The 22,505-nt window shown below is 33.7% G+C and overlaps 2 protein-coding genes and 1 long non-coding RNA gene across 5 annotated transcripts in view; 2 read left to right on the forward strand and 1 right to left on the reverse strand.

Annotated features, from left to right (window-relative positions):
* Window positions 1-12,452, forward strand: part of LOC120347382 (sushi, von Willebrand factor type A, EGF and pentraxin domain-containing protein 1-like) — a 136,397-nt gene extending 123,945 nt beyond the window's left edge. The window contains exons 106-124 of one of the 2 annotated variants that reach the window (XM_039417309.2): window positions 44-150; window positions 465-577; window positions 1,131-1,218; window positions 1,530-1,641; window positions 2,435-2,660; window positions 3,408-3,529; window positions 3,948-4,185; window positions 5,289-5,416; window positions 5,735-5,908; window positions 6,478-6,587; window positions 6,735-6,926; window positions 7,617-7,738; window positions 8,085-8,209; window positions 8,680-8,806; window positions 9,175-9,338; window positions 9,875-10,029; window positions 10,584-10,725; window positions 11,167-11,358; window positions 12,159-12,452. In XM_039417309.2, the coding sequence (XP_039273243.2) occupies window positions 44-150; window positions 465-577; window positions 1,131-1,218; window positions 1,530-1,641; window positions 2,435-2,660; window positions 3,408-3,529; window positions 3,948-4,185; window positions 5,289-5,416; window positions 5,735-5,908; window positions 6,478-6,587; window positions 6,735-6,926; window positions 7,617-7,738; window positions 8,085-8,209; window positions 8,680-8,806; window positions 9,175-9,338; window positions 9,875-10,029; window positions 10,584-10,725; window positions 11,167-11,358; window positions 12,159-12,277 (2,756 nt within the window). In that variant the 3' untranslated portion in view covers window positions 12,278-12,452. The remainder of the gene's footprint in view (window positions 1-43; window positions 151-464; window positions 578-1,130; window positions 1,219-1,529; window positions 1,642-2,434; window positions 2,661-3,407; window positions 3,530-3,947; window positions 4,186-5,288; window positions 5,417-5,734; window positions 5,909-6,477; window positions 6,588-6,734; window positions 6,927-7,616; window positions 7,739-8,084; window positions 8,210-8,679; window positions 8,807-9,174; window positions 9,339-9,874; window positions 10,030-10,583; window positions 10,726-11,166; window positions 11,359-12,158) is intronic. The other variant, XM_078117588.1, reaches the window with a different exon arrangement.
* Window positions 12,453-13,406: 954 nt separating this feature from the next.
* The window catches only part of LOC144429619 (uncharacterized), a 31,328-nt gene continuing 22,229 nt past the window's right edge, over window positions 13,407-22,505 (forward strand). For both annotated transcript variants that reach the window (XR_013478912.1, XR_013478913.1), the window contains exon 1: window positions 13,407-13,659. This is a non-coding gene — a long non-coding RNA (uncharacterized LOC144429619). The remainder of the gene's footprint in view (window positions 13,660-22,505) is intronic.
* On the reverse strand, window positions 14,650-17,043 carry LOC120347530 (uncharacterized). The gene is made up of 3 exons (XM_078118037.1): window positions 17,016-17,043; window positions 16,320-16,536; window positions 14,650-15,715 (listed from the first exon to the last, which is right to left on the reverse strand). The coding sequence occupies exons 2-3, from the start codon at window positions 16,487-16,489 to the stop codon at window positions 15,496-15,498; spliced, it is 390 nt and encodes a 129-aa protein (XP_077974163.1). The 5' UTR covers window positions 16,490-16,536; window positions 17,016-17,043; the 3' UTR covers window positions 14,650-15,495.

Below are 22,505 nucleotides of genomic sequence, written 5' to 3' on the forward strand. Positions count from 1 at the left end.
TTACTATTGGTAAACATACTTGCTGTACTTTATAATTTCTCAGGAATATTCAATGCTGAAGAAATTACTTTCCTGAGTGAAGGAATTCTGACTTGTGAACCTGGGTTTGAGCTATCCTCTAGTAATGATGAAGAACAATTCATTTGTCAGGTTTGTGATATTTTCTTTGCACTCCGATTTTTCATCATTTGTTATGTGCTTAAAACTGATTCTTTACCTCTTAGTACTATACTGGTACACTCTCTTAATGTTTGGAATGAGTAAGAAACTAAAATAATACAAAAATACAGTTTTGGTCAACTATTTATTGTTCAGCCAGTTTATTACATGGTTATTACAAATCTTAGTTTGAAATAAACCTGAACATGCTTAAAGGACCCTGGTATACTCTCACACACATTCAAAACAGCTCCAGCTCTGTTGTAATTCTGAACATCTCTATTCTCCATTATCAACATTTTCAGGCAAATAGGAAATGGTCTAAAGACATTACAGAGTACAATTGTCTTCCAGTCGAATGTTCCGAACTAAATGTTTTCAGCAATGGAGAAGTTGAATTCACACATTCACCATATAGGTAATAGTGTATTGTGTTATATTCAAAATTTTGTAATAGCAATTCAATTCTGCACAACACAGTGACTGAATATAAAAAATGTAACATAGGTGAATGCCTATTTTGCACTGCAAATTATTGTGAGTTCAGAAGGCAATGATTAGAGGGAAGTTATTAAGTTGCTGTTGTTGTACATTGCACTGCAATCAAGTTACATGAACCCAAAGTTATGAGTCAAGTTACAATTCGTCCAAGTTTCCCTCGGCCGTGCGGCCAATTTTGAGGTATTCCTATGACAAACTTTTGAAATTCGACATTTTCAATTCAACATTAATTTACATGATAAATCAAATTTTTCCGATTTTTTACTATTTCAAAGGCTCTTCTTGAATTTCTTTGGGCCTCAATTCAAATATCTCTAGTGGTTAGTCAAGTCCAGTTAGTTTTGGTCAAAATAGTTTGTTACACAGTTACATAGAAAAGGTGACTCAAGTATATCCAACACTCACAAATATTTTTTATTTTTTGTCCAATGAAACAACTTGTTTCTCACATACTACTGTTTTGTTTTCAGATCGTTGAACGATAGTTCTCACGAAGATCACATTCATGTTTATGGGGCCATTGCCCAGTTCTCATGTCTGGAAGGCTATACACTTGAGGTATGAACTGAAATTTTATTACTTGTTTTGGCGGTCTTTTTTCTATATAGCATTTTCACATCTTCACTTTTAAACTCTGATTCCTTAGGAGCTAAAGTTCATTGACGGATCAGATTCTTCTCAGTTTGGCATTGCCTACCCTATTTATTATATCCTGGGTGAGCTGGCGGGCATGGTATGCCAAAATAATCATGTACAGCTCTCTAACTATATTTATTCGCTCTTTGAAACAATTTTTAACAATTGACAACAAAATTTGAATATTTTGACAGACCCATTGTGAATGTGTTTAATGCCAATTTATTTTCAAGGGCTCTTCGACAGTTAGTTGCGATACAAATGGAAGATGGTCGCACACTCAACCAACGTGTGTACCTGTATCATGTGGAGAAGCACCAGTGGTTGAAAATTCTGTTCCTCTAGGTATGTGTCTGTTAAAGATAACATTTTGTATACTTTTGTAATTTTTTTAAAGGAAATTCAGTTATGTATGTGTACCAATGTGGAGGTAACTAATTTTGTTCGCCTACTTTACATCAAGTTGTGTAAACGGACTGAAACCTATGAACAGGGGGGATATTCACATGGCTAACACAGGCCGCCCCCGAACTCGTAATAGAACGAAAATAAGAAAAATCGGAATACCGAATTAACTACCTCATAGCTGGTACAACATAATCGTATTGATCTGGACTACTTAAAGACCCATGCAAACCTATATTTACTGGCGTGTAATGTACCACCAAAATACTATATTTTTTTGGTAGTTCATGGCATTTCAGTAGGCATCCGTAACTTACTGTTTAGTATGCGAGTGAATTATAATACATCATATTTTGCATGGAGAAGAATTGCTCACACATATTGCATGGGTCGTAACAGGTGTTTTGAGTCTTAAATTAGCTTTTAATTCTCAATATTCCTCGCAGTTTAACTTTACAATTATCTCCCAAGGGTTTGAGACTTTGCCTAGTTATGTAGTCACTTCAGGAAAAGCTGCCTAACATGATTAGAATATTTTGTGTATTTCGTATGGCAAATATATTTTTTCCGTGTAAGTGTTCTTCATTGACATCTAAGGTTCTTTGAAAGAAAATTACCAGGGGTTGTTTATTGATTTATCGATGGTGCGTCAATGTTTTAGTTACCAAGTATATAGGAATATTTTGTTGGTATATGATTAGAATTATTGTTATTGAAAAATCCTATTGTTTAGATTCCGTATTCACGTTTGAAATGGTCGCTGAGTATCAATGTATTGATGATTACATACTTGCTACTGGAGCAAAGTCTAGACTTTGTCAAGCTGATGGCACATTTTCAACAGAGGAAATTGTGTGTGAGAAAATTCAATGCCCATCTGTCCCAAACACGGATCATGGAACACCTTTGCTTGAAAAATCATTTGTTGGAGATATGAATTTCTACATTTGTGAACCTGGGTACGTTAGTGGCATGAATTTTTTATGATTTTTACTTGAAGCGCTGTCCTTATCGGAGTTGGAATCCCATGTTGAAGATTTCAGGTTCAAGTCACATGACTATATACACCCCTTAACTTGTGTGATTGAGTATTCAATTCCAACTAGTAGCTTTTTGGTTCTTTCAATAGTAATTAATTTAATAGTTACTATCTCATAAGCTTGTTTATCCCAAGCTTTGTTTGAAGCGGAAACGCTGTATAAAAAAAGCATAATTGTGAGATGACACAAAATGAAAAAGATAGTAACATAGATGGATAATAGAGTCAATTTTACATATATTTTAGGGGAGTAAATTCGTTGAGATCATAGATCATGTTTGGGGGTGAATTCATGGGGTCAGATCATAGGATTCAGCAATCATCATGAGCATGCTCAACTACCTCGGAATCCAAATCTATGTGTTCCTGACAAGAAATGTAGCAACTGTTGCAATTTCATCAAAATTCACATCAATTCACCACTGATGCGATAAATGTTCATACATCAGTTTATCCCTGATACAGTGATATTAGCAATCATATTCATAACTTTTGAAATATATTAGAAATTCGTATTCGAAAAGCCCCGACGCATACAATAGAGCAAATTGGCAAAGTAATACAATACATTATTTGGAAACATTAATTGAATACTAAAACTTGGCAAAAATCTCACACAAAAATATACTCGCAACCGCTTTATAACTATAATTTTTTTCTTTTCCAGATATGAATCTCATTCAAGCTTCATTTGTCTTTCGTCTGGTCAATGGGATTCAGAATTAAACCCTTGCTTACCAGTTGATTGTGATTTCCCACCTGTGTTCGAAACAGCTAGCCTTGTAGAAGGTCAGTTTCAATCAAGTTTAAATTTCATTTGAACAACATTCGTATTTTCATGTTATATTTTTCTCATTATTACTTTTCATGAATTCACCATTATATATTTTTTCCATAGTTACTTGAATATTCAGATTGTTTCACGTTGAATCCAGAAATTGATATTTGGATTTTGCAATTTATGTGTTTATTTATGTTGAAAATAAAACATTATCAGATTTCTTTTAACTCGAAACTTAATGCAATTTTTATATGTGGTTAATATTTCTTCTGGATTTAGAAATACAATAAGATAAACCGACTTTTTAAAACTGCAGTGGCTTTTGGCCATCAATAGACTCACATTCATTGTAAATCTAAATGTAAAACCATGCAATCTCTCTGATGAAATTCAGTCACAAACCCTTATTGTTTGATTACATTATAGATTCAGAGTTTGTTTATGGAACGTTTGCTCATTATATCTGCAACACTGGATATGTTCTTCTGGATGGAACAAACCAGTTTAAACTGGTTTGCACTGAAAATGGCTCCTTTGCACAACCAGAATATTTATGTGCACCAGTGCGTTGTAATCTTGATATGGAAATAGAAAATGGCAGATTATTTCATCCAGATGGATTCACTACATTCGGAGATGCAGCTCTAATGATTTGTGATGAAGGGTTAGTATCAAGGGAATTTTATCTACCGTATTTTCCGGCGAATAAGACGATTTTCTAGACCTAAATTTTTGGCCTGATTTAGGGGGGGTCGTCTTATTGGGCGAATATGCTAATATTGATTTTTTTCGATGTCAGTTTATTCTGCAATTAGGACCATGAAATATCTTGCGAGCGATAATATGCCCTCCCCGACAGTTTAGTTTGATGAATAGGCGTTCTCGCTTGGTAAATCTGGAATATAAACGCTTTTTAATTATTGTATTTGAAGTTTCCACATTTGCGTGTGCATCACGAGCAGAGTATAAGGCGCCAAGATGGCGTCGCATTTGTGTGTGCATCACGAGCAAAAGTAATCGATGAAATGAGAGGGCATTGGCGCGTAACTGAAAAATACAACAGAATCGGTTAAAAATATTAGTGCGCTTTTTTTGCTAACTGTCGAACGGAGACGCAGGGTTGCGATCTTCTTACTCGTCTTATTGGACGAATACACGGAGAAACCTCTTTTTTTGGTGCCAAAAACAGGCCTCGTCTTATTGGCCGGGTAGTCTTATTCGCCGGAAAATACGGTAACTAATTCGCCAACTCAGTTGCAAAAAAACTTTTGAAAGTATACTGCTTCGGCCATTTTGATTATATATCAATGTGCATATACTAATGATCAAAAAAGGAGGTATGTGTCGAAGCTAAATGCTTATTGAACAATTGATTCTTCGATTATCAAATTATTGCACAGATTAGAAATATGAGATTTACAAAAAACAAACATCCTAGATTTCTTTATTTGAATTTTTAGACAGATATCTATCACTCTCATGCATAGAATAAAATATTATTTAGTTGCAAACCTCCAAAAATTGAAAACAAACTTGCTAATGTGGCTATTATTATGGTCTGTTTGTTATGGGCAATAAAATCTCTGCTTAAGTTTTTACTGATAGGAAAAGACTATTTCAAATTGTTACCCAATGTTATTACATCCTTGGTCAGATACGGGGGAAGGTATCTCTATCCAAATATTCCTAACTTAAAACGCTCTCCAATTAGATTCAACGAACTAACTATGTATAACAAACTATAACATGAAGGATATGTATTTTTAGATACACAAGCACAGGGTCGGAAGATGTCCTTTGCACTGAAAATGGTGAATGGGAATTTGTTGGAGCTGGATGTCAGATTAAAGATTGTGGTACAGCACCAAATATAACACATGCAACACCAGTATTGGGTAAGTAGAATGAGTCTATATCATAATTATAACAAAACAAAATATCAATGCTCGAATTTTTGGAACCGATTACCACATTAGTACTATTGGTACCATCGCATTAAAAGCTCAGCTGGAAAGATTGGCGGAAATCATGATGGAATAAATGTTTCCATATAAAATAAAGTACCAATGACTTGTGACAAATTTTTCGATGAAATCGTGTTTAAATATTATTGTTGCTTTTAATTTTTCGGAATGCTAATCCACTTTGAACGAGGCGTTTAGTAATTTTATAACATCTATTACTGCTTCAACACTAATTTTTATGTTTTACAGATGCAAACTACATTTATAAATACCAAGGAACAGTGAAATATATTTGTGATGAAGGATACATGTTGATTGATCCAGAAACTGTTATAACTTGCCAATCGAATGGAATGTTTGCCGATGCAGATATGGAATTATGTACTCCTTCTTCGTGTGTTGTAGATACTGACATCAAACACGGTAAACCTAATAACATTGAATAACTTTACCAAGTTCATTAGTTAGTGTAATGATGGTTATATGATCCAATCTCCATCTGAATGGTCTACTCTATTAAGAGAAGGAACATTGCGCTGACATATAAGCAACAGATTTGATTTGTAGGGCAGCCACATAAAATGTGCGTTGCCAATCACATGCAATGTTCACATAAAAACTTGTTCTTTGTAATGTGTTAAAATGTCCTTGGTCTGATCAAAATAATAGTAACATACTTGGCAAGAACTGTGTAAAGTTATGAAAATTCTGAAAAACAAAATAGTGTCATATGGTGATAGTGGTAAAAGTATAAAAAATGTAAACAATCCTACAAGTCAAGCAAAACTGTTACCGTATGTCCGGAACTTTTGTGACCCATGACCCATGTGCCATAAACTTGTTATGGCTAGACAAGAGGTAGCCAATATATTTTTGATTCAAATTTTAATTTCCAACAAAAATATTAAGGTAACAATGATTTTCAATGATATATATCAAATGCAAAAGCCAACTCTTTATTCTCTTGTAAACCTGTAGATCTGTAATTACAGGTTCTATTTCAAGTCACTCAGTGTTATTTGGAGAAAAATTAACAATAACCTGCGACACAGGATATGAAATTGAAGAACTTCAATCTGATCAGGCTGTTGTAACTTGTGAGGTGAGATCTTCTACTCAATGATTTTGATCACAATTTATTACTGAATCATCTTTTGGTTTTTGGTCACAAATTTTACATATAAATTGTTGAATCAAAATTAAAGTTCCACTCCATATTTTGCTGAATTTGAATTTCGATGATTTTTAGGCTGAAGGTTTTTGGTCCAGAGACATTTCTGCATTAGTTTGTCATCCACTGACATGTGAACGGTTGGAGATGCTTGAAAATGGAGTAATTTTGTTGGATGATGCAATACAGAAGAATTCATTTGAAGATGATGGCTTGTTATTGTACAACTCAACTATAAGATACAAATGCAGCAGAGGATACACACTGAAGGTATTGTGTATTTGTATGTAATAGAATTGCTTACCAGTTTAAAACTAAATACGGATAATTCACTAATACATGATCCAGTTCATAAAACCTACACTTTTACAGAAATATAATGCATAGCCCACTTGCTTATGGCACACTCTATTAATAATGTATAAACTCAAGCGCTACCAATCAAGAGAAACAAGTTTGAACTGCCTGTGTATTTAAACAACGTAGTCTATACAGTTTAATCATAAATTAAGCTAATTTTGCAAAGTAATATTCTTAATAATAACATTTTTATAAAGCTAAGCATATCATTTTACATTAATAGACTCATACAATGATCCAGCTTTATAACATATTCTACTATTTTAAAGTAATTAGTGTCTCACAGTCAATTTTTTATAGAAATAGTAAAAGCTGATACAGAAATAATTAATTTCATGTGAACATTTAATATACAATAATTCAATTTATTCAATTTCATTTATTTAGCAATTTAGTATGTGGCGCTTTGAATGCATTAACTTATCATCAAGGATGAAGAGGCTTGATATATCTTGGTCTCGTTTACATATTTTGGAAGATGCTAATTTTAATTTATTTGTTCTGTACCTACTCAGAATTATAAAGCATATTCAGTAACCATATACGCACTTCAACTTACGACACTTGAATCTGTTTACAATCACTTGCATGTTTGTTTAGGGTATCTCCAAACAACAGTGCTTACCAGACGGTACGTGGACAGGATCCTTACCATTGTGTGATCCAGTGGAATGTGGAAGTCCACCATTTATATTGCATGGAACGATTTTAGGAGGAAATAAGTAGGATATTTAGGTCCCAACTTTAAACTTGGGTTATTAACTGATTGTGGGTTTATTCAATAAACCGATGCCGATGGTATTTACTAGTTATTCAAGTTGTTGCAGAAGCAAAAAGTATTCTTTTTTTCAAATATTGTACCATTCACTATCAAATTCATATGCAAAATTTTAGGCCGGGTGGGTGAATTTTGGCAAGGGGTAGTAAACAAGAAAATGAAAGTGGACTAATTTATTTTAATATAAATTTAAATCATTTCGTTAATATATTGGATAAATTACCCAAAGTCTAATGATATATTTTCTATATTCTATATTTTTTCTGTTCTAAATATAATCATTTTATAAGGTCGAGCTATGGCAATGAAATAACATATGAATGTGATGTTGGATATAAATTAGAACCAGAAAGAAGTTCCAGGAGAGTTTGCAATGAAATGGGATCATGGACTGGAAGACACCCTTTATGTACAAGTAAGTTGTTAGTAAATGCTACAATAAGTATGTAAATTGGTTGATAGATTCATATTTGTTTATCTTTATTCTAACTACTTCAAGTTCATTTATCTGCAAATGTTGGATTAAGTTGCCTAAACTTACTCATCGGGTAGAATTTCATTGTCATCCAAAAATTGTCATCACCATAATCATAACGTGTTTAGAGAGAAGACATGTAGACGTGTTTAGAGAGAAGACATGTATGAAAATTTTTTTGACAAATTAAGAAAAAAGCAAACCTTGAAGACTGAATTTTTGATTTGGAACTTTGTTATAAAAATTTGGTTTTATGATACACGGTCCTCCGATATATATGCTTAACCATGAAGTTTATCTCGTTTTACTACTAATGGTTAGTTATTGATTTTCAAAAATTAAAAAAGAATCTTTCGACAATCATACAAACATATTGTATTTTATAGTAATTTGTTATAATTCTACTTCAGTCGTAACTTGTGGACCTCCTTTGTCCGTTGAAAACGCAGATGTTGAAAGCTATGCATACACTTACGAAAGTGAAATAGGTATCGTGTGCAATGTCGGCCATGTTATGACTGTTGGAGAAGAAATGAGGTATGGTAGTTTCATCTATTTCTTAAAGTCAAACAAAAAACATTTTCATGAATATCTTATGTACTAGCTATATTTAGTGTCTCTGCACTGCTGTTTCCATGGTTGCCACTCTTTCCGGTGCTCGAGTCTCCTTTTTTTGATTAACAAATGACTTCTGGGTATACCAAACCAGTCTCGACGTGATTACATCTTTTCTAATATAGTTTGTTTGGATTTTCTTTACCGTTATCTTGTTAGATTTCATCCAGGATGTTGTTTTGGGCGTTTGTGACAGTATAGAATATATTTCAGAATGATGAAAAATAACGTACTTACTACCGATTCCTCGAGTTAAAATTAAAATATTACTGCTAACATTCACTTTACAGAATATGTCAATCTGATGGATCATGGTCAGGAATGGAACCGGTTTGTGAAAGAATAAATTGTGGAATTCATCCCCAAGTTGAGCACGGATTTGTTGAACCAAACAATGCTTCTCATTATCAAGATGAAGTTGTGATCACATGTGAAGATGGATATGAACTGTTTGGTAGGTGAAATAGTTTAAACTGTGAAATCTAATCACTTTCATGTTTATTTTTGTTTGATTCGTCGCGAATGATATTTATCTTAGATCGACTACACAAGCTTTATAGCAATAGCTAAGCAAGACAATAGAGGAGCTAGTCGAGTACGTCTGATCCTTTCATTCAAAATATTTCCTTCCTAAAGATAGCGCAAAGTTTGCTTTATATTATGATATTTATATTCAGCTTGAAATGAAACCGAGCATTTAATATTGGTAAAAATAGATCATATATTGAAATATGAAAATGTTGAATGTAATAAGGGATCATATCATAGCTGATCATCACCGTTGCTAATTGGCCATAAGATGAACACGAAGTTGACCTATGCATTGTTTTACAGCAATTGATCCTGTTTATTACAAAAAAACACCTCTCTTTTCACCTTTTGGAACAATCGCCCTCAAATTGTCAGTAGTTCAAAGAGGAATTTTTTTTATATTATCTCCGTTTTTTTTTTGGATTTTTGGAATTACAAATATTATTTTACATTTTTCAGGCGATGCAGTTCGTGTTTGTGAAAGCGAAGGTGAATGGGAGGGAATCAACCCAGAATGTTTCCTTTTTGAAAAGAAAAGATTCGATATCCCTGAAATTGCACGTTTTTCTATTCTCAAATGTGAACCTCCTGTCATGAATAGCACTAAAGTCAAGGTATACTATTGCTCGACATTGCGCATATTGTTTTAAAAGATCAATATTCAAATATTCCATTCCAAATGGACGATGGATTTGTAATATTTTCACAATGAATAGTATGGAATTATCCAATTGAATTCCTGTTTTATACTTCGCTTAAGTATAATCATATTAGCAATAACGACTTTGACGATAGTTTACCTGCTTGTAGTACATATATCTAGTCCAGCTAATAAAACATGGTATAGGATTCGAACGATCTAGTATGCCTTTTGGCTAAGCCAGTGTTTCTATCTATTTTATATGACCTTTTTGAATCGCGATTTCACATGGAATTCTAATCTTTTAGCTAATAAAAAAGGTAAAAAAAATCACACAAAAATAATAGGAAAACAGACTTATCTATTTAGTCGTGGATTAGTAATAATTTTGTTCCGGACCATCGAATGTGCTCTCGGAGATATTACAGAAAGCATGTGAACTGTGAAAGCATATCGCGTAGCCCCGTTCACTGTGCCTGTAAGGCCTTATGTTACTGTTAACTGATATACAACCATTTGTTTGGTTAGGTGATCGAAGGAACAGAGTTGAAAGAATTATACAATGAAGGAGAGAAAATAGAATATTGTTGTGTGGCAGGATATATTCCGACTTCGAGTATGATTATGGAATGTAAAGATGGAGCGTGGATAGGACAACCAAGCTGCATTCGTAAGATTTTCCATCTAGTTATATTATATCAAGTATCAAATAAATAATATAACAAATATATTTCACACATATGGAAAGAAATATTGAAAAACTATTCAAATGGATTGTAAATACAGTAATCTAACACAGTGATGTACTTTAAATTATAATTATCATTTTACCAATTACCAATTATAATTGGTTTAGTAAATTTTTATCCTTAGTGAGGAAATTAGTGAGGTCCACATAATCTTTTTGTGAAATAGGTTTTTAGCGATGTGTTTCAATTGTATGAAAGTAAATTTGTCTTTGCTATTCATTAAATATTTTCTGTAGAAATAGATTTTACTATATTATTATTTTCAATTGAACAGGACTTTTAAACTCTCACAAAGCTATCATCTATCTTTACTATAGCCTTATTCATCATCTATTTAATTATGTGTTCATTTTTCTATACAGATCAATGTCGACACAAATGTCGTAACCGTGGTCGATGTTCAGGCAGAGACAGATGTACCTGTTCCCATGGGTGGACTGGTTCTCGATGTCACAAACCAGTTTGCACTCTTCCATGCTTGAATGGTGGATTCTGCTCCGGACCTTCCCTATGTTCTTGCAAACACGGATGGACAGGATCTAGATGTCAAACAGGTGAGATGACGTTTTAATCAATTTTAAGCTCTTTGTTTTAGATGAAGTGCACCTATGGATTGTTTTGCTAAATTCTTTGACACCTGTGACAGTATTTAAACCAGGGTCGTCTGACCCGTGGCTCGCCGAAAGTTTCCGAGTGGCCCGCGCGGTATTATTCGAATCCCAATGTATTTCACAAATCTGACCCATTATTGGAACCTCTAATGAAAGAAGTGTCGTTCAAACGCGGGAGAAGCACCACCCAGCTATCGAAAGCTTGTTTTATGTCCATTTGTGGTCGTTATTGCTAGTGAGACATGTTCGAATTTATTTTTATCGTCTGCCATGTATTTCAATCTGTTTTCCTGTCTTTTTTCTCTGAAGCTAGAAAAGGCAGTTTTATGACCTCAATATTTTTACTTCTACAAGCAAGTTTTTTTTACAGATGAACCATGTAAAATTCTGTCGTGAGACACTAATTTCTGAAAGCCAAGTGGAAAATCCGCTCCGCATTGCTACATCGTCCCTTGTATCTGCTATTGACAAACTTGTTAGATAAACGCAGTGCCATACTTCCCATTGAAATATCTATGTGTGGTTAAAACTTTTGACTTCACTGCATCTTCGTCTTTCCATTGTTCTCATAATTAGGGTTCTTTGTTTGTTTTTTCATTGATCTGGAGTCGATGTAATGAAAACTAGAACATAACTTTCATGTCAAGTGGCCCGTGCAATCTTTCATAAACTAAATGTGGCCCTTCGTCCAAAAAGGTTGGACAACCCTGATTTAAACAGTAATTCGAGTTTCTTATTTTCAGCGATTTGCTCGAAACCTTGTCAAAACGGAGGAAGATGCATTGGTCCTAATACGTGTTATTGTCCTTATGGATTCAGTGGTGGTGACTGCAGTCAGACTCCTTTCTTTAGTTTGTGGTAGAAAGTTGTGTTGTAACTGCTTACTTTTTACATTTAATGATTTTGACTTATGACCCGGAAATGAACTATGACCATGAACTTCGTACTGATCTTTGTTGACGGATTGATTTAAACTACGACTATGATTTTATTCTTTTTTTATTTTGAAAATATAATCATGCATTGAAAATACTGAATCTGTCTTTGTTTGTGTTCCTGTAATAGCGGAATCTATTAGCTGATCGAGTGACGGATAGGATAATGATTTTAGGGGCAATAGTTACTATTGTACCTAACTAACGGACGCATAAAATTGGTATTATAAAACAAATGTATCACGAAAATGTGATTACTCAAAGCAAAGACAACCCCACCTTTATATGGCGAATAATTAATCAAATAGCATCCAATAAATATTTTTCGAGGCATAATGTTGATGAAATCCACATGGAAAATGGCTGTATCATTAACGATGATAATTTCATTGCGCAATAACTCCAATAAGTACTTCTCAGCTATTGGGTCAATTTTCCAACGATATGGATGGCTTTAAAGTGTATCTTGGCAAACGAGTAAACCAATTCATATTCCGAAGTCCAGCAACACTGAATTAATTAATAATAGAAATATTTACCCTGAAGGAAAGCAAGAAAATTGAGGCGCCAAGTACGATTAGGAATATCGGGAATATATGAGATATAAAAAAAATGAACACATTTGTACTAGGGAAGGGAAGCCGATGGTCATCAAGCAGCGATACCCACGGGTGTAATAGAATCTGGTATTTTAGTGTTCAGAGTACGTATTGTTATTGTTGACGAGAGTGTCTCGGACACCAACCAACCACACAAATAGGGACAAGCCGCCAGATGGCTTGTAGGGTATTCCCCGATTGAACTACCTAATAAAATTCCAAAATGCTAGCTGGACAAATAAAATGGTGCTGAATAATATGTAAATATATGTAATGGCGGTGTGTTAAGGGGCCTAGTTTTGGAAAACAAACGGTGAAATATTAGGTAATACAATTCGTTTGCCACTAAGTAAAAAAAAACCTCATTCTATCTGCTAAAAATGGAACATAGTTATAGCCTACGGTACCGGGTACGGTACTAGTTACAGAACTAGGGAAGGAGAGGACGCAGTCCTCGAGTAACACCCTAGGTTCTAATATCTAAATATAATTTATGAAGTTTAGAAATCTAGAATTCATTGTACTGTTATTGTTGTTAAGTAAGTCTTTGGCAACTATCCAGACGAGAACGGCAATGTGCGAGGCATCAACGAGAGTATATGCAGCAACCGCAAAGCCAGCCAGGTGACTTGTAGGGTATTCCCCGATTGGACGAGCGAACAAAATTCAGGAATGCTGAACTGGACAAAGTGGTGGAAATAACTAAGATGGTGAGAATTTTAAGGGCTTAGTGCCACATTCTTAGAACCCTAATATATTTTGATATTGTTGATCGCAAAATTATTTTTTTATAAGCTGTGGAACTACCGGTATGGTACCGGTATGGTTTAGAAGTGTGCAAAATCAACTCCTTGCTAGTTACTTGACCAATGGATCTCAATATGCTCAAATGGGTGAATATTGTTCACTCGCCTTTTCTGTTTTCATGGGGTCTCACTGGATTCTTGCATATGGCCGATATCATTCCTAATTTTCATCAGTGACCTTACTCAAAGCACCATATTATTTTTCAAAATTAGTGATAAGTCTCCTGATGTTCTTCAATCAAGAGTGAACACTGAAATTAAAAAAACTATCAAATTGGAACTCAACATACAAAACCCAGGTTTCTTTAAAACTTGAAATTGGAGGCGCTGTTTTTAATATGTCAATTCGTAAAAATATCTAGACTTTGATAATGAAATGCAAAGGGATATTTGAATATTCATCGTTGCTGTTAACTTATTCAAATTGGTGGTATAGTACACTTCAATGTCAACGATAAGCTTAGTTTCAGTCCCATGTGCAATATGGTATTGTAGCTTTGAGAACGCTTTTCTCTTCAACTGCCGGACAAATTCTTATGTAATTTTCAGTAGCTGAAGATTATTGTTGTCGCTAGCACGCTATTGCTTCTATTTGTTCCAAAATTTTCTATGAGATCCAGTATTTTGATTCATGGAAACATCATTTTTATCCCGTTCCATCTTACTATGTAAACGTCTATTTCAAAAATCTACCATCCTGTTAATATGAGAGCGTAATGGTTCTCTACAGGGTGTCTCAAAAATATCTTGTCTCTCATTTTCCAGATTTTCTACCCTTCTGCCTCCTGTCACACTTATCCCACACTTTTCCTAATTGTCACACTTGTCCCACACTTCTGTCACTTGTTCTAATTGTATAAATTTCTCATTAGATGAATACTCTAAACTATCAAAGTAGTTTATTGTAACCATCTAACTAGCAATATTTATCTATCTTATTAATGAACAAACAGTGGGGCGAGTGTGGGAAAATATAGTAGTGGGATAAGTTGGACAAATGTGTGCCAAAAAGTGGACAAATGTGGAACAAGGATTTAGGACTAGTGGAAATCTGGTCAATTGTTTTTGTATAAAGTTTTTGTAAGCACTATTTATTAGATTGTCACAGATCGTATTTACATATTTTGGTTTCAATGTTCAACTAATTGAATCCAAGTAATCAATCCACACAATGAGGATTTATTGTGCAAGAGGGTTTCACATATTTCTCTGGTACTCCTCTGCTATTAATAATAGTAATGTTTGTCTGTTAGAATTGTAGGTACGTGTGTGGTAAAATAAATCCCCATTGTTATCTATACTGCAGTAACATAGCCCCTTACACAGTGAACAAAAATAAATAAAGCTAGTATTTGCAGAATGTTGGAGTAATTTTGAGTTCTTGCTATTGAAAAACACGTAAAAATACTGGAATTTTCCAGTTATCAGATGGCCATGAATTAGAAATGTTTGTAATTTCACATTTCTACTCAGCAGTTATTTAGTCATGTACACTCACTCAGTATATATATATATATTGGTAGGATATGCTGGGTGGCTGCTTAGGCTAGAAGAGCCTTAGGCCAGATAAGATACTGCATGGAAAAGTTCTTTAAAAGTATTATGGTAATTATAGATAATTTTAATTGATATAATATATGTTGATGAATATGTTACAGATGCAAACAACTGCTGAATTTTTTCAGTTGCAAAATTTCTGTGGTATAAGTTTTGTAACTGTGAAAAATGTTGTACAAGCTGTTAATTTTCATATTGGTATTCTGCACCGCTTTTCACAACCTCATATTTATGTTCATTCTTGTTATCAACTCGAATCGGAACTTCATATCCACTTTCATCTGATGTTGGTGTGTAGTTTTCATATGTTGTTCGTTTATGGCCAGTTTGCTGCTGATGTTGAATGCTTTCCATTTCCATTGAATCTTTGTTCTTTGTTTTCTTCTTGTTGCTGTTGCAGTACCTGGGTTTGATGGAAAATATTAGTTGATGATTTGTGTATTACTTGCTTGCTGGAGTGATTCAGACTGAATACAGTAATTAAGAATTACAGTCCTTAAATTACTGTATTCAGGGCTGAAATCGAGTCGAGTAATTTTAGTGGATATTAGAAAACTAGCCACATTCATTTTGTTTTTCAACTTTAACAGTCTTTGTCGAACTGGAGTAAAAGTTTCAAAATTCCAAAAGTTGGAATTAAAGTTTGCAAATGAATCAAAAATGTTTTCTTTGCAAAAATTATGTTTTTCAGCTGCATATGGAATTGATTATTCACGAAGCCAGTTTTAGAGTCGGAATTTTTCTGAGAGACAATATTCAGATTGAGCTCAAACATTGGGGAAATTTTTATTGTAGAGTAGGAGGCTGAGTTCATCTTTTAAAATTTCTTTTGACACACTTAAATCGATTAAAAATAGCTCTTGACTATGCTGCTCTAATAAGATCTATGTTGAAACAGTTCTTGTTATCTCGAATTCAGACATACTTATGTAATTATGCACCCGTTCATTGACATTCAATATATATTATGTGATAATCACTGATCTAATATATAACCATATACCTACCTCGATATACTGAACATCAACAAAGCTCCAATGATCAAACCAATAGTTCCTGATACTGGAATAGCAATGATCAGTGATGTTTGAGTGCTGGTGCATTCTATTTCATAAGTGGTGTGTTGAGTGTTGTCAGATGTTTTAGTTGTTTCAGTTGTCAAGTCTGAATACAGCATTTTATAGGATGATATTTCTTCTGAATGTGTTGTTGCTCGTTCAGTTGCTGTAGGTAAAATTTTAAATGAGATTTGTTTATCTTATGTTATTGGTTGATTTAACTTTAAACAACTGTATATCTTACTTAGTGGAGGTGTGGTTGCCGATCTACAATCGATAACAAGATATTGTATTGTGAAATGTTTTGTGTAACCAGTATAGTTTTCTGCATGGTATTGTATTTTGTAAGGGCTTCCTCCAGCTTTATTCCATGGAATGATTGAATCACAGGTGTGATTTGCAACTGGAATTTTCTCTCTGATTTTGCTGATGTTGCAAGTGGTTGATGCAGTTGCAAATGCAAGACAATAGTTGCTTGCAAATTCACATTTGTAGTCATTGGTGCCTGATAAAGTGTGTAGTATCTTTCATCAATTTGGCAAAACATTTTGGTATAATTTTAACAATTTAATGCCCTTTATGCATGGAATGTGAATTCAAATTTATTAGTAATTACCATAATAACTGTGTCAGTGTACTACTCACTCGGAAGACTGATTTCTCCAGAGCATTCTATTCTGTTCTCTTTGGCAGTGAAACATTTTGTAACAACAGAACAACTGCTGTTTCATGATCTGTGTATATACTTGGTGGTATGGACCAGTCATACCAGCAGTTGTATTCATTACTTGGTCCATACATGATTCTCTTGCTCTGTATTCCAAGTTGTTTTACACTTTTACAACCATTGCATATTGATGCTTCATTCAGAATAATTCCAAGTGCTACAAAAAAGTAGTTTCACAATTTAAAAAAAGAACTTGGATTTTAATAAAATCATTGAGTGTGAGTTATCAGAATTTTTAATTTTTTGTCGAAGATGGATGAGAGCTGATTTGACGAAATATTTCTAAGTTAATTGGAAAATGAAAGTCTGCTTCATTAGCCCATTAACGTCAATCAATATTTAAAGAGTTGTAATAATGCTTTTCAGAAAATCTAGAAAAAAGGGGAATTTTAATATTCCTAATATCAAATTATTTGAACGCAGTTGGAATTATTTGTAACTTTTTATGTACAGTAAGTAAGATCTCACCAATTATCTGCTTAAACAACCATTTGTAATTGAAGAGTTTTGAATGTTTCCACATGTTGAGTTTATCTTCAGCAACCTCTCTAAATTTTCTTTGCTTTCTTTCTTCAATCACTTAATTCATTATAAAGTACTGACATAGATAAAGACAAGATCCAAACTGACAAAATACGAACGAGACTTGTTTCAAGACTTGATGTAACCATCTTCTGATTTATATTTAGCCTCTCTTCTTGTTAATGGGAATCTTCTACTATGGAACACCTTTCTCTGGTTTCTACTACGTAATGATTACTGACCTATATTTATTATTATAATTAAAACTTTGGTTGAAATATTATTACAACATAGCGATAATCTGCCTGTCATGTATTATGTTGCGATTCGTATAGGAGCACAACAATTTCCTTGTTATAAACCTAACATTTGAGTCATAGACCAACTAATTTGAAACAGTTTAATTGTTATTGCTTGATGTGTATTATTATTATGATTCTTCAATGCATATTCAATTTGTGCCCTACTGATGGACTCTACTGATGCTTAGTATCAACCTCTTCTCATTCAGACTATAGTTATCTTTCAGTATGTCATATATATTACCATTGATAGGAGTATATAAAATGATGCATTACTACTCCAAACTGGAAAACCTTTCAAAAAGGAAGTGTGTCATCTTCAAGATTTTATAAGATATTTGTTGAATTATGACTCATAGGTGAAGAAACTGTCAAATGCGTGTGATGTGTGTCATCTTTAAAAAAAATGTTCAAGATATTTGTTTTATTATATTGATTATGGTATGTAAGAAATTGAATTATGGCTCATAGGTGAAGAAAGTGTCTGATGTCAAAATGTCATCAGGAAGTATGGCGGCTTCAGATATTCTTACATTATAAGACATACTGTATGTAATTCTTCTATTAATATTGACAATTATTCATAAATAAATATTTCGTGTCTGAAATGAAGATGGGTGTAAACAATGGATTTACAAAATCAGTTTTTCTAAGATAGTCTAAGCTGAAATCATAGGTCCATGTATCAGGGTGGTTCCCTATGTTTTATATAGTTATCTTCCTATACCAGTGTGTCCCACCAGTGGGTAATTCCTCACTTGTGAGGAAATCAGGGGTTTCTAGTGGGGAATAAACGTACCTGGAAAAAATTAAACATAATAAACACAATGAATGGATATTATTACACAATGAAAATAACCCATGGCGAGGACAAATACTCAAGTTTTTAAAGAAACTTTTTGTCCATAGGCCCAAGAGGTATATAAATATGGACGCTGGACACTATGGACAGTTAATCATGAGCAGTGCATTGCACATTTTCCCTTTACCTACAAGCTTTTACAAGAGTTGTTGCTTCAATACAAAATCTCTGAACAGGCTAGTTTGTTTCTACACCCAATTAAATAATGTTTCACCGAATTTTGTTGAATCCGTAAAAGATAATCTATAAAAAAAGTTTGGAACTTTTGTTCTACACAATTCATCAACCAATGATTGTTTAAAACTGTTGGTAATTGCCATTCTCTATCTTTCGATCTGTCTATAATGACCTAATATATTTTAAAAGTGGGTGTTTGTTTTTGGGTAGAACTATATCCACAGTCACCTTAAATACTAAATTAACTCACTTACAGTCATATTTTCCCCCCTTGTCATTGAGAGAAGTGGGCTGTGGGGTCGTTATGCAATTTTTATGTACTTGGGTTGGTTTTTTTCATTCACAATTAACTTATATAGGCTTCAGATTTATAAATATTGCTTTTATCTCTTAATATAGTTTGACTCCAGTAAACATTGGCTCTCTCCACAACCTATATTGAATTATTTTAGTATGGAAGAATTAATGTATCTATCTTCAATATATGTTGGCCAGGTTTATACTTAGTGATTGGCATTATAGTTTTCGATTTTCATTTTGCTCTCATTCTGTTCTATTTATCATTCATTCCTTAACTTAACCCAATTAGTTATGTATTGCTTAGAGCAGAGTTTCCCAAACTTTTTCGGCCGCGGAGCACTTACACTTTTTATCTCGCCTCGCGGAATACCAAAAAATGGAAGGGAAAATTGATAAAAAAAAGCAGTGCAATATAGCGGTTCCCAATGGGTTCGTCGTGGCGAGTTGAAACTAACAGAATTGTGTTAAACATACCTAAAATATGATTGATATATTATGATTGATATATATGATAATATATTTTACATATTTCATTTTTTATAAATGTTTTATTGCTTCCCAATTTGAATGCTGTCTATATGAATCAACAAATTTATTTTACCTTTCTACGTCGTTTACTTTCCATTACGCAGTGTTTGCCTCTAATGTTACGTCTAATGGAGATAGACGTACTTGCTGCAATTTGCGAGCTGCAGTATATTTATCTGCTGAATCGAGTTCAGCGAACAAGAGTAATTTTTTCGGCATTTCAAAGTAAAACCAGACAGAGATGGCGGAAAAAAGTTGACCATTTGCCTTCATTCATTATACCTACTTGTTTGCCTATCTATAGCAAAACCGAAAGGATTGATGCAAACTTGATAAAAAGCTAGGACGACAGTTAACGAAAATGCCACTACCCTACCTTAGTTAGTCCGCTTTAGGCCGACGGTGACGCGGTATTGAAAGGTCAGTTTGGCGACAACTTCGCAATCGCTAGATCGCCATGGCGACCCATTCAGATGTATTTTTGATTCATTTTCCACGGAACACTCGAAAGACGCCCACAACACAGTTTGGGAAACGCTGGCTTAGAGAATATGAGTATATTTAGGGTATTTCAAGGATTATGATGTTTATGATTTCAGCAGTCATATCTGTCTCACTGGTTTCTTTGTTTAGAGAGATATAGTTTTTAACAAAATATTATAGTCTAATAAAAAAATAATTGATGCTCCATTGACTGCTTGTTCGAAGCCTTGGTTGGAGTGAAAAGGGTTTATACTATGACCTGCTTCTTACTTTGATTAAAACTAATTTACAAACCAGAAGAAGACTTTTTTGAATAAAAACATTAACTTGATTTGAATAAAGTATATATTGGACATGTATATTTTATTTCATTCATTTTACAGAATTTTTGAGATAAAATAATTGTTAGGAGGGAGGGAGTTGGAGTTGAAAAATTAAAAGAGAAGTGCAAGAAAAATCAGAAATCATGCAAGCATTCCTAGAATGTAGAAGTATTTTCAAATTTAATGCTATTAGGAAAACTTGTAAAAATACTGACACTTGCCATTTACCGAATGGTCCTAAATGAGGAATGGTGGTAAATTTACACTTGTACTTACTCAGCAGTGGTTGAATATTTAATTATTCAGTAGTCCTTGAGTGTTTGTTTGTATTCACTTTTAGGTTTTAATTGTAGGCTGTTATTGTCTTAGAAACATGGCCATCTTGATATGTCATGCAAAAAATCCTGATTGGTCCATTGATTAGCTACTCTTACACATTCACTCACTGAGTCTATATTAGTAGGATGTGCTGAGTGGCTGCTTATCTAGAAATTCGCGCAGATAAGACACTGCATGAAAAACTTCGTTGAAAGTATGGATTATGGTTATTTTAAATTGATATAACATACCGGTATGTAAAATCTTGTTGATGGATATATTACGTATGCAAAAAACTTCTAAAATGTTCAGTAGAGAAGTTTAGTTCATTTTTTGCCAAAATTAATTTTGCAAAATATCTGTAGCGTTGTTTTGTGACTGTGAAAAAAATCTATCTGTGTCGTTGATTGTTTTACTGATATTCTTTTCCACTTGTTATAATCTCATATTGTTGTTCATCCTTGTTATCAACTTGAATCGGAACTGAATACCCACGTTCATGTACAGTTGGCAGCTAATGTTATATGCTCGTAGCGATAATGGTTATCATTTTTATTAATTCTCTTCCACAACCATTTGCTGTGATAGGTGCAAACTGGTTACGATTTTTAGTGTCTGCATTTATGCGAATTTTTATAAATTCACCATTTTAGGGACGTTTTAGGGGGTCGGCTCTTATGCAAGTATATACGAATACTTACGGTAATTCTCAATTAACACAATATTCAATACCAATATACAAAGTTAAAGTATGTGAGGAAAATATTGCCACCATGTGTTGTTTCACTTCTTACCTTTGTATGGAAAACATTCCTATTCCTGACACTGGAATTGTAATCCTCAGTGAAGCAGAATTTGCATTGGTTTCTGTGGTAACGGTGATGTTTTTTTCCAAATCAGTTGTAGGTTGAGATTCAGTTCTGTTCGAATCAGATAGTGTTGTTTGCTGCTCAGCTTCGGTAACTGAAAATTATATAGTAACATTTATTTAAGCTATGATCATGCAGGTACCGTTTGTGGTATTGCAAATCGGATCCTGGTAATGATCAAAAAAGAATGTTTAATGATACTTCAAGTGTAATTTGTATTTCAACACAATACTTTTTTGGTACTCATGTAGTATGTGAACCAAGACACCGGAACGTAGTAAGTATACCAGGTTAGGCCATAATTTGAGGTACAAATACTACGGGAGTCACTTGGCTAGTCCCTGAACTCTTAATAGCACTGAAATAAGGAAAATTGGAATAAACTTACGGTATGTCTTAACCCTAACCTGGTACACATACTACGTTCCGGCCATCTTGGTTCACATACTACATGAGTACCAAAAAAGTATTGTGGTGAAATACAAATTACACTTGAAGTGTAATTTTATGCTGCATGATTTACATGGTACCGTGACACAAATATCTGAAACATTTGTGATAGTGTATTTTGCTGCTCATCTTTTTGGGATTATTTCATCTAGGATTGTAATATTACATGTTCAGTGCTAGTTATTGTCACATTAAGAATATAGCTTTAATTACTTATGTGGTCTGTAGTCTCTTGTGATTCGATTGTTGTTGTTTCAATTTCTCCCGATATATC

This window comes from Styela clava, chromosome 11, assembly GCF_964204865.1.
Source record: "Styela clava chromosome 11, kaStyClav1.hap1.2, whole genome shotgun sequence".
NCBI lineage: Eukaryota > Metazoa > Chordata > Ascidiacea > Stolidobranchia > Styelidae > Styela > Styela clava.

What these genes read in the sequence shown, in the direction of transcription:
- LOC120347530 (XM_078118037.1), bottom strand. Translation starts at nt 16,489, where the DNA reads ATGCTGTATTCAGACTTGACAACTGAAACAACTAAAACATCTGACAAC. An exon ending in TTGATGTTCAGTATATCGAG is followed by an intron (nt 15,716 to 16,319) that starts GTAGGTATATGG and finishes CATCAAACCCAG; the next exon opens with GTACTGCAACAGCAACAAGA.